Here is a 12130-nt window from a genome sequence, read left to right as displayed (position 1 = left end):
TACTAAAAACAAATATGTTGCATTATGTACCACCAGACAGTGAAAGCAAACTATTGTCAGTGTGTGAAACTCGATTTCTAGAGGGAAAAAAAATGACCCACTTCATGTTTTTGTTAAATTTCTTCAACCTTGTCAGAATGAACTATCTCAAGCAAGTAATCTTCTAGCCGCAGTTGAAAAGGGGACTTCCTTAATTGTACTCTGTGAAACGTTTTTAGTTTTACTGCAGTTGTCAAAATATTTAGAGCCCTCATCACAATTTAACCTCTGAACTTCTTACCCAAGAGACGTCACAGAACTGCTTTAGAGACTTCTGGAGATTTCAGATGAAGAATTCAGCCAAATATTTTAGACTACTTCTGAATAGTGTGAACGGACATTCAGTTCTGAAATTACGATTCCAAGAATAACAATAACAACAACAAAAAAGAGAAAACCGAGACAACTATCCACGTACTATTATACAGGTGGGACGCGCCATTGACCTTGGGGGATGGACAACCCTGGCTGGACCCCCCTCCAAATTTTCTTTCTGGATACGCCACTGATATATACATACATACATATACTGATGAAGGACCAGACTCGAGTAAAGATCCGAGTCTCTAGCAACTTGTTCAAAATATTGGTTAATATTATTGTGTACATATTACGTTGCATCAGCTTGCTTTATTCAATAATTACTTACTTATCGGTATGTAAACAAAAAAAAATTCTCTACAATGCTGAAAAATAAAACAAAACTATAAATTTTTGCATATTTTCCAGGGCTCTGCAAATGACAAAAATGCAGGAAAAGTATATGTGAATAAATAACAAGCTATACTTTCTGATACCACAACCCTAGTATATATGTAAACCCCGTACCAGCTAACTGTAGACCAGGCGAGCGAGAACAAGTCTCCGCGCAATTAGTGACGCGAGACGGCTCCACCAATGGAGAGTGGGAAACGGGATTGCGTAATGGACGACTGGAGTTCTCCGCTTTCTCTCCTTCGTTCTACAGCGTTGCAAAGTTTTGAAAACGATAATACCGAACGCACATCAGACATTTATTTTCATTTTGACTAAAGATACAGTTATAACAATGGTTAGCAATTTTTTAAACAAGAGGAATCCGTTATATAATGGATGTTGTCAATGTTACATTATTGTAATATAGCAACTTAACTGTGAAAAGAAGCAGTCTGTTCTAATTTAGATACATTTTTTTATCACATTATTTATTTTTATTTAAAATTATGAATCCCAAATATCATCAGGTAATTCATATTCATCATTGTTTTCACAAAGTCTCTTGATGGTTTTTGTTACATTAAATTTTAAATATGGTGGCTTACTCCATTTGTGAAAAAGAAAACTCCATACGGGATCTATGTTACCATTTTCATTTTCAGTTAAGTTGCTATATTACAACAATGTAACATTGACAACATCCATTATATAACGGATTCTTTTTGTTTAAAAAATTGCTAACCATTGTTATAACTGTATCTTTAGTCAAAATATAAATAAATGTCTGATGAAGGGAGCGTGTGTTCTCCTGAAACGTCACAACGAAAAACTGTTTTCTGATGTTTGTAATAACCGTAAACTAGTACAGGAAAATAATTCTTAGGGAAACATTAGGGATAAAACAGCAAATGGAAATTTTGACAAGCCGTGCATTTGCGTACGGACAAAGATCTGGACCATACGTCCGTACATGTACGATCAGGTCCCTACGGTTGGCAACGCTGCGCTTTCACCACTCGATTTCCCTCCTCCTGTGCCGTTATGCGCGGCCCTGCTCCTCTGTTAGCTGGGACAGTATATGTGTGTATGAAGTATGTGTCTTTAATATTCAAAGCTGTTACCACCATGTTTACTTCGCATTCTAACCACGACACAGATAAGTGACGACATGAATGTACTGAAAACGGTTCAGTACCATTTTTGTAACTTCTAACCATGTAAATTCTCTCAGCAGATCGTTGCAGAACGTTCTACGTTAGTTCTCTAACGTAGTTTGCTATTGCAAACCGCATGTATGCGAGGTAAAATACGGCCTCCACGAACATGGCAGAGCCATATATATATAGTTGTTTGTTTATTGATTCGGAATGGCGCTACCATTATGTACACGCAATATTTTCACACTTCCGTCTAGGCCCCATTATCATATTTTCCTCTAAGCGCCGGGAAATTACGGGGCAGAAGCATGTTCGATTTTCAATATGTTTCCGGGGTCTTTATTGTCAAAGGCTAAAAGAACACATCGAGTCGTGTACTTTGGCGGAATGCTGACTGGTCCTATTACTCTGTGTATGCTCAAGTTAAATACTTTGCCGAATAAGTAACAAACTTAAGAAGCCTACATGACAATCAATGGCGTATTTAAGGGGGGGATATTGGGCTCACATTCCTTTGAGCAACATTCTTTGACTGATGCCCATATTAATGTTGCCAGCTTCGCTCTTTTGGAGCCAGATCTGGCCCTTTCGTGCATTCGTTTGGCTGTGAACTATGACACCCGGCCCCTGCTCCACTATGATGCCACCACTGGCTGCGGCTTACATAGACAACTTCTGTCATAAGTATACGTTTTGCACGTGACGTGATATTATTATATTTGTTGCGTCGCCCCACCCCTCGTACATCCCCAGCTACTTTTCTTTATAGCGCCTTGGCTGACGTGAAGAGGACGTAATATTGTTATCCGGGAATACTTTATTTTCGATTTCATACGACCATCGGTGGATTATTGAGATGGGTGATGCCGTCGGATCTAGACAGTGACAACTAAGAATAAATTGCCATCACTTTAAAGCTAACGGTAATAACTGCGCCCCATCACTCACACCCCACTCATTTGACACCTAAAATTACCCCAGGAGGCTCTTTATCCAGTTTCGTAAATCTAGCTCCTTGAAAGTTTTTTTTACTCAGTTTACGTTGAAATTTAGCTCTTTTATGTGCATCAGGTTTGGCAACACTGCCAGGATGGCCGTAGGAGACAAGGAAAAATGCATTGCTCTTATGGGAGTATTAGTTGATTCGTTCACTTGGGAATATCAAACTTCCGATGGCATATAAAAATATATCAACGGAAAAAGGACAGATTGAAGTAGTAATTGACAGGCGGAAAAGACGAAACTTCCATTTGATTAGCCGTAACTTTAAGTTGAAGTTGATTCCCCATAAGGAATATATTGGTTTCTGAAAATGATTATCCATAATATTTTTCAAACATCGTATCTAGCTTAATAATCAACTTTAAGAAACACTTTCACTTGCAACATGTGGAGAAATTCATACTCTATTGAACACCAGTTTTTTTCCTCAGTAGCATTGCCCATTCGGACGATATTGAAATAAATGCACAACTGGTGCGAAATTGTTCCTCATCCCCTTAAGGTCAGTGTGGTATGGTGACAAGCGAAGAACACTGTGGCCATGTTGAGCAAGAAGAGCGTCAATTTTGGGTGTTTTAAACCGTGGCTTTCTCATTTTAATAAGGGCATGAAGTTCATGCTTACACATCGAATTGCTGCAAGGAATACCGTGAAGAGAAAGCCAATCAACCCTTACACTTTTGCGAGATGAAGAAGCCTGCCGTTCATCGCGACGGTGCGAGAGTTCTAGAGAGATCAGAGTTGCCAACTGCTTTAACAATTACCTACATCAATAACAATATACATTTTGTATTCGGAAAGTTACTTATTAAAAGTAATTGAGTTACAGGTACAGTTCCTTGAAAAGTAATCAGTTACAGTCAGTAACTGTAAAGTAATATGAGTTTATTTTGCTGTAATTTTCTGCGGGAAATTTTCTTGCATACGAATTACACACAATCAATGATTGCAATAAATATCTGAAGACTTACAGGTGTTTTATTTATGTATTTATATTATATTATTACAACAAATAAATTATGGAAAAAGGAGTGAGCTTTGCTTTAATGATCATTCATTTAATTTACTCGCCCTACATATGCACACTTTCTATGCAGGAATCCACCCCAAGGAAGCCTAGCTTCCTTGCCTTAAACAATATCACTAAAATCCTTTCACCTTAGCACCCAGAGAAGACACATAGTTGGAAACAGAGTTGACAAATTTAGCTCTTCCCCCACGTTACAAATTTTCATCAATTTAAGTGTGAAAGAGTAATTCAGTTACAGTTACTTACATTTAAAAGCAACTATTTACAGTTACAATTTCTCATAAAGTAATTTTTACTTGTAACTAGTTACTTCCAAACAATGCGGGTAATGAAATAGGATAAGCGTTTCGGTCTATACATAGTATTGTATAAGAAATACCACTCACTACATGTAGCTAATACCAGATATTAACGTGCAAGGAAAACATATATAATCATTTCCAGCGTGCGTCGTCCTTGCGTAATGGACATTTTGCGTGACTGTTATTGGCTTTATGGTGAATAAGTAGCCTGTTAACCATTATATATGCATCCTAATCATTAACAAAGAAAATTGCGAAAGCTTCATTTGCAACTTAACGCAGAATAGACTAGTTTCTAACCAGTTCCCTCAATTTCTCGGCTAAAATGATAAGCTTTCAGAAATTTCCGTGATAACTATTTTTAGAATTTTTACTCTTCTCATTGTTGCTTGATAGGAAACATTGTTGGAAATACATTATTGCGATATCCTCAAGGTGGAATGTGAAGCTTGAATCGATATGCACCCATCTCCGTGTACATGAGCGCCTAGGAGAGATCTGGCAACACCCCCCCCCCCTTCCCCTTCCCGCTTATAATGTCTATTTCAGCAACGATCGTTGTTGTAATTTTTTTTAGCGAGAGGTAAAGATTTGTAAAGCTTGACTCCAAAGCCTGTATCGTGTTATTAAGAAAATTTGTTGGGTTTTTGAAAGTTTGTCGATGTGCAGCGGCAGCCTGAATATACGAGGGATGATCGAAAAAAAAGAATACGAAGCCTGTAAATTCTATACGGCGCACGCTTTTAGAAGGAACATGAGTTCGGCCAATACCCAGCCAGTGCTACTGCGCTGTTGCCAAACTAACTGCTAGCGCAAAGGAAGGACAAAATTCGCGATGGGTCCATTATTTTGATAATGCATGCACAGTATATATGAGTACAGTGAAATAATAGAGTGAATATTTCTACACAGGATTATAATATCATTATAACTGTAGCATATATACGAGAAACCCATACCTAAAAGAAGCTTGAAGGTATTTATTCATCACCGCTCTCGTCGTCTTCCTCGGTCTCCGTGTCACTGATTTCATTTATTTCCGAGTCACTCTCCTGGAGGTTAATGATTAGATTTTGCATCCTTGGTGCCTGTACTACTGGTGCTAGGTTTTGAGAGTGACGTTATTTAAAATAAAAAAGAACACACGGAACACACACTATTGCACGAAAGGGCTGTATTTAATCTTTTCACAAACTGTTCTTTGTGGCGCACGAGTGAACGATAAGCGAATAATTTTACACCCGCCTTGCTACGAAAACGCTGAACTCAAACTCACCCAGACTTTCAATGTTCGAGAACGACCACAACAATGAAGGGTCATTGTTTATATCGAGGCGAATTTAACACCCACAGTTTTCCCTAGACACAAGACACAACAACTCAGCTGCGTCAATACGGTGGCAACGAAATAAACAGGCGGAAGGAAATGAAAGGTGATGTTTCCCTTGTTTCTTTTAGGAACGATAACTCCGGCTGTAGGCGACGGAAATTCATGGGACTTGGACAGTCAGGTTCAAAATGTACTTCCCCATCTTATGATGAACCTTAATGTGGCGAATTTTATAAATAGTTCTTGTGCGCAAGAAAAATACAGAACACGGCTTTTAACTTCCGCGCCGCAGTCTCCTAACTGTACAACGTTGCACTCCTGCCATTGACTGATCGCCACGCACACCTGCGTGGCCCCGCCCGATATCGCTTCTAAAAGCGTGCGTCGTATAGTAGGTATTTAATAGACAAATACAAACGGATTCACGTGAAAGGACACTTTATACACTGCTTCTCAACATAGTCCCTCCCCGTTTCAGGCATTTATCTCTGCGCTACACAGGGTTGGTAATCCTGTCAAGGTTCATGATGCCTGTCACATAGAACTCGGGGTCCTGTTGTTGGAGCCCAACCCTTACGTTCTGGCCTGGCGGGTTTTGAGTGGCATGTGCTCCAGCATACTTTTCGGAGTTTGCTTCGAGTGATTACTATCTCTTTGCTCCTTTTAAGAAGCATCTCAGTTGACGCTGGTTTCACTCGGATGATGTTGTCAAGCACGAAGCAAGGGTTGGGCTCAAACAAGACCCCGTGTTCTATGAGACAGGCATCATGAACCTCGTGAAACGCTGGAATAGATGCCTGAACTGGAGGGAGACTATGTTGAATACTAGTGCATGAAGTGTTTTTTTTACATGAGTCCGTTTGAATTACTCTAATAAATACCTACTGGAATTTACAGGCTTCGTATTTTTTTTTATCATCCCTGGTATTTTTAAGAACAAGAGGATTAGGCACATAGCACTGAAAGATCAGAAGTATTAGCGAGAGAACTAGCACTAAATGTCAGTAATTCTTTGATGAATGCATACTAAGGCACTGTAATTCTTTCAGGATGAACCAGGACGCGGATCCTATCCAGCAGTCTATAGTGGCACTTGAAGAAGTTGAGAAGCTAATATCACCCTCCTTTGGTCCGAACAAGCAGGCAGTGCTGATTCATCGACCTGCAGGTCAGGTGGTGTTAACCAGCTGTGGTATGGAAATCCTCAAGTGTGTCAGCAGCGAGTGGGACCCAGTTGTGAAGGTGGTACTGGATGGTGCATGTAAGGTAGAATCCTCCATTGGTGACGGAAGCAAGACCTTCATATTTGTCCTCTTAGATTTATTACGGAATTGTTCCCGCTTGCACGAGCGGTCCAAAGTTGCATCTCAACTGCTCCTCCTGCAAGCACGTCTTGTGTCGGATTTCGATGCTGTGCTTCGCAATAAGTCTCACCAGGTTGGCCTGGAGAGTTCCGACATGTTGCAAATGTGCCGAAATATCCTGGAAACTTTCTTCGCGACAAGGTTTCCACAAGTCGTGAACTCCACCCTAGTAGATCTTATGGTGAGGCTGATACAGGAACACATGTGCGAAAGTGCAGAGTTCTGGTGGGCCGATATGAAAATGTTCCTAGCTAACTTTCATATCCTCAGCCTTCAGGTTACCTTGCAGTCAATCAGCGATTCGCATGTTTTACCAGGGTTTTTAGTAACTCGACAGCTAGCAATCGATCTGGAGCAGAGCATTGGTGTAAAGATGATAATTTGGAAAGGAAGATATGGTACAGATCGCTGTGATTCAAAAGACGAAAAAGTGATTCTACAGGTTGATAGTGAGAAGACTTTAGATACCGCTATTGCAGAGGATAGTTTCCTGTATTCTGCCTTTCTTGACAAGCTTGTCGAGCAAGGAGTGACGCTTGTAATGACACCACTTGTTTTGTCGGACCTTGTCGTGTTCCTGTGCCGTAAACGAGGACTCGGTTTGCTCCATGGTGTTCCGCTTGAAGAAGTGGACCATGTATGTCAAGTTACAAACCTTCTGCCAGTTGTAGATTTCAGAGAGGATATTGAAGGAGGGAACATCACTGTCATCCCTGGGGTTCGTACATGTGTGCTTGGAACCCACTGTTTTACGTTACTCTCCATCCCCCATGTGAGGCACCTTGTTGTATGCGGTCCAACGCGAGAGTTGTGCGGGCAGTATTATAGTGCTTGCAAGCAGAGTCTGAAGCTGCTTCAACAGTGGGTGGTGACGACGAGTGAAGGAAAACTTACCGGACTATCGGTACCTGCAGGAGGCTACGCTGAGCACCAACTAAATCAGCTTTTGTTGAACAAGAATCTTTTCGGTGACATGTCGTCTCAAGTTGTAAATGCTGTTGCAGATTCTTTGTTAAGTGTTCCACGGAGACTGTACGGCAGAAGAGAGTTTCTGTTCCGTCAGCTCAGTGCTTCTAAGGCTGATTCACTTAAAACCTGGGGAAATACTGGTGTTGAACCGACAAGAGCCCATCTGACAATCTTGTGCCACATGCTGGAGACATGCGCAGCCATCGTACGAGTTACCGGGATTCATCGAATCAAGAGCGAGGTAAAGAAATGTTCTATTAGATACAAGTGCAATAGTTCTAGTGAAGATGAGGACGATACATAAAAACTTCGAATTGGTGCTGTGGAACGGAATCCACGTCCTGCATTCATAATTAGTAGTTAGGTAAGGAATGGACTTGTTTCTTTTTAGCTGATAATTCAGCAACATGATTGATACATTTGAGCAATAAATACTGTTTTAGTTTAGTTTGATGTGATTAGTTGATTTCTGAAATGAATTATATAAATACCAATGGAAAATATTATAGTTATAAATACAGTTGGACTTTCTTTATGTTTGAATGGGTAATCAGCTGGGATGATCCCGATATAAATGGATTCTTTATTTACATTTTTGTATGGGTATTATATACAGCTTTCATTGTTTGTGATTGTCGTGAAAAAAAAATGATCTCCACGTGGCACCAAACTGATAATAGTTGGAACACAACACCATTGTACTATCATGTTACTGCGGCAATTAAAATATTTTATTAGAATCTTGTTATTTTTCCATTTAGTATCCTAAATGTTTACTGCTGCACAATTGCCATAGTACCAAAACAATGCAGTCTTTTGATGGGTTGATGATGAATGATCAACGTCTGAGGGAAAATTCTGTAAATCTGAGACTTCAAATGCAGAAATATCCACACAAAAAGTTCACGAAAGACAACAATTTCTGATAGCTGGGAATTTGACGCACTGGTTCACAACATTAAACGAAATACAATGTATCTGTAGGACAATGTCTCAACCCATGTTAGATTATTGTCTGTTTGTAAGACACAAGTTACCTACATGTCACTGCCAAAAGTGTGTGTGATCACTTCATCACTTCTGACAGCAATACAGCCTTGATGGCCGATGGTGTTAAGTGGTCAACTTTTGATTTTGCCACTGAAGTTCCCAGCTTTGAGTTGTGACCTGGCATGGGTGCTCTTTGCAAATGTCCCTTCATCATTTCCATCACTCATCCCCATCATCTTGATTAGCCGAAAGTGGCAGAAAAGCAATTTCTAAGTAACAAAAATACAGGGTGATTCTTTTGCTGGAAGGTCCTGGATAATGTGAATACACGTATCTCAGCTTGTTGAAAATGTACAAATATGAAACATGCGGCAAATAGAACCTTGCACTTTGAGAAAGAAAGGGAATGAAGTCAGTTGATGGCAACAATGTGTGGCATAACAATGAGTAGCAATGTAGCGACATGATAATGACCTATCACGTTACTGCCTTTTTCACTCTTCCTTCCAGCTGTAGTTGGCACTCATTATGGTATCGTTGGCTTCTGTAGCTTCTGTGAAGTACACGGTGGAGTGCACAGTTACCAGCATACAGGTTTCTTTCAGTTTTGCTTAGTGTGTGAGGTAAATGCAGTGGAATGGGTTACACAGTGTATTCATTACAAATATGCAGCATCAAGTTCGACTCTGCCTGGACATTGGTGGTGGACATTTTCAATGCCTTCTGTAATATGGGCATGTTTGTCATGAATCAAGCTATGTATTCATATATGTACGTATGCTTTCGAGATATTAGTTTGAGTCCTGTTTTGTTGAATTTTCTTCCAACCTCATACTATGTGTTGCTTTAATTTTGTGTACCACTCCTACCATTTCTAAACGTACACATAAGCTCCTGACTACTTAACCACTACATAGTGTTGTCAGGATTCTACTGTATGATAAAATCGCATGGAAGTTAGAAACTATTACACAGAGGCTGCGAAACTGGATTACAATTTGAAGAACATGTTTATCGCCACCAATAGATATCTAAATAACTTTATGGTAATATGTATTAGAGTAGACGAGCTGTATCTTTGCAGGTTGCCTTGGCTACGCCGCCAGTGTGAGAGAGAGATACGTTTATGTACTTGCCACCTATTCGCCCTTTAGGTGGTCGACAGCAAGGACAGAACGCAAGGGTAATGACGCGCAGCCGGTAGCTCCTCCCCCTTGCTACTGCGCAGCCAGGCTTGGACAGGGTTCACCCGCAAAGATACAGCTCGTCAACTCTAGTTATCTCGAAAGTTGGACATGTTGTAGGTGGTTAGTTGTAATATAACAAAACTAATGAAATAATAGATATATAGCACAGCACGATTATAAGTTATATATGCCTACTGTGAGCAACAAATTACTGATTTATTGATTTAGAATAAAATAAAACTCTCAATTTCATCTATGACGTGGATTACTGAAGAATATATCATGGTAAGTTTGTCATCATTTATTTGTATGTAATAAAAACTTCTTTTAGTGTAAGGCTGAGAGTGAAGTTTTTTGTATACCATTTATTTCAGGACGATTATCTTTCAGTGCCTACTTCGTTATTATCATCAACAGATATCCTACTTCACACAGCAAAGGTACAAGACATGAAAAGCAATCCTTGAAAGAAGGAAGAGAAATTTTAAAAGTGGAAGGAAAATAACATATTTTTGAAAGACAATAAGGAATACTGAAAAGAGCAATAGAGAAAGGGGATACAAAGTACTGAAGGTGGAAGATACGAAGGGAAAAGGCTGGGGTCTGCAGGAACTCCATATGATAGCATCAGGGGCGTATATTCTAGGCTAGCTAGGTTATCTGCAAAGCCTGAAGCCTAGAAAGTAAAGTACTGAAGAAAAATTGATTAGGTACTGTGGATTAACCTGATTTCAAAAATATAATGGCGATTCTGAGGTTTGCAACCTGAATTCTTAGGAGTTGGCAACCTGAATTCTTAGGAGTTGGCAACCTGAATTCTTAGGAGTTGGCAACCCGAATGCTTAGGAGTTGGCAACCTGAATTCTTAGGAGTTGGCAACCTGAATTCTTAGGAGTTGGCAACCTGAATTCTTAAGAGTTGGCAACCTGAATTCTTAGAAGTTGGCAACCTGATTTTTTATAAGTTTGCAACCTGACTACCGTTGGGATGGCAAGGTGGCTTCCTTGACGTCAAGAATGAGCCTAGTCTTCTCCCTTCCTCCATAGCCTAGGACCAGGTGTCATCATGAGATAGCCTAGGTCTTACGTTAGACTCAGCATATGCCACTGGATAGCAATGTAGAATATGTAAACAACGTAACTTATGTAAAATGATGTAATCTCGCTGTAAAAGTTTCGTACAGTCAAGAGATAAAATGAAATTTAGAACCATAATAAGTAGACAACCTCATACCAACACTACATGTAATCAGAATCGGAAGTGTAATATCTAAGGAAGTACTAATTTCATTTTGTATGGGCAACTCTGTTTTGCTTTTCTCTGTACAAACAGAATACTGCCACCTCTAGTTTTCACTTCATGTGTAAGAGAAATACTTTTAAGTATGCATGAAGAATGAAGTAGCATTCTGTATAAATTGTCTCGTTCAAATTGCAAAAAAATAATTTCTTGGATCTGTAAGTAAGCATATCATCATGAAATGGTCATAATTTCGTAAAATAAGTTTTGCCTTTTTTCTAGCAACCGGTTTTCTTGTATGCAACATTTTTGTAGATTTAATGCAAGGAGGAGGTGTGAACGCCCACCAACTCTCCTGGGTGCACCATCTTACGTGATTGCCACAACATTGTATCACCGCAGGTAAGTAACATTTGATGAAGCTAATGGGCACTGATTGCCTCGAAATCTTGTTGGTTGAAGTTACGAAGCGCCTCAACAATATGACATTTTTCCATATTCTTTTTACATATTCCCATTGTTTTCAGTGTTTTTGCCACCTGTTCGGTACGCGTGTCAGTAGCCAAGTGTATTGAGTGTCAAATCACGATCTTATTTTTGTAAAAGAAGTTATAGTCCGCTCTGGGTTCAAGTCCACGTATATTATTACTAGAGCTCGGAAGTGAAGGAAAAATCCTTTTTTTTTTCTAGTGTCCGAAGACGAGGCCCAACGTAATATATGTTCCTTTTGGGTCATTGTAGCGGCTCGTGCCTAAAATAACAGGTGAAGAAGTACATTTATAGGCAATGAAAAACAAATAGTAAGTGTCAGTGCCCCCCCCCCCC

The 12130-nt window shown here is 39.7% G+C and overlaps 1 protein-coding gene across 2 annotated transcripts in view; it reads left to right on the top strand.

Annotated features, from left to right (window-relative positions):
• The window catches only part of LOC146004957 (bifunctional FAD diphosphatase/FAD synthase-like), a 110840-nt gene extending 102237 nt beyond the window's left edge, over positions 1–8603 (top strand). The window contains exon 3 of one of the 2 annotated variants that reach the window (XM_083144030.1): positions 6606–8603. In XM_083144030.1, coding sequence (XP_083000156.1) covers positions 6606–8193 — 1588 coding nt within the window. In that variant the 3' untranslated portion in view covers positions 8194–8603. The remainder of the gene's footprint in view (positions 1–6605) is intronic. The other variant, XM_083144031.1, reaches the window with a different exon arrangement.
• The last annotated feature ends 3527 nt before the right edge of the window (positions 8604–12130 follow it).

The sequence above is a fragment of the Lepisma saccharinum genome, chromosome 22, assembly GCF_977018435.1.
Source record: "Lepisma saccharinum chromosome 22, izLepSacc3.1, whole genome shotgun sequence".
Taxonomy (NCBI): Eukaryota; Metazoa; Arthropoda; class Insecta; order Zygentoma; family Lepismatidae; genus Lepisma; species Lepisma saccharinum.
This window is presented reverse-complemented; position numbering and strand designations above follow the sequence as displayed.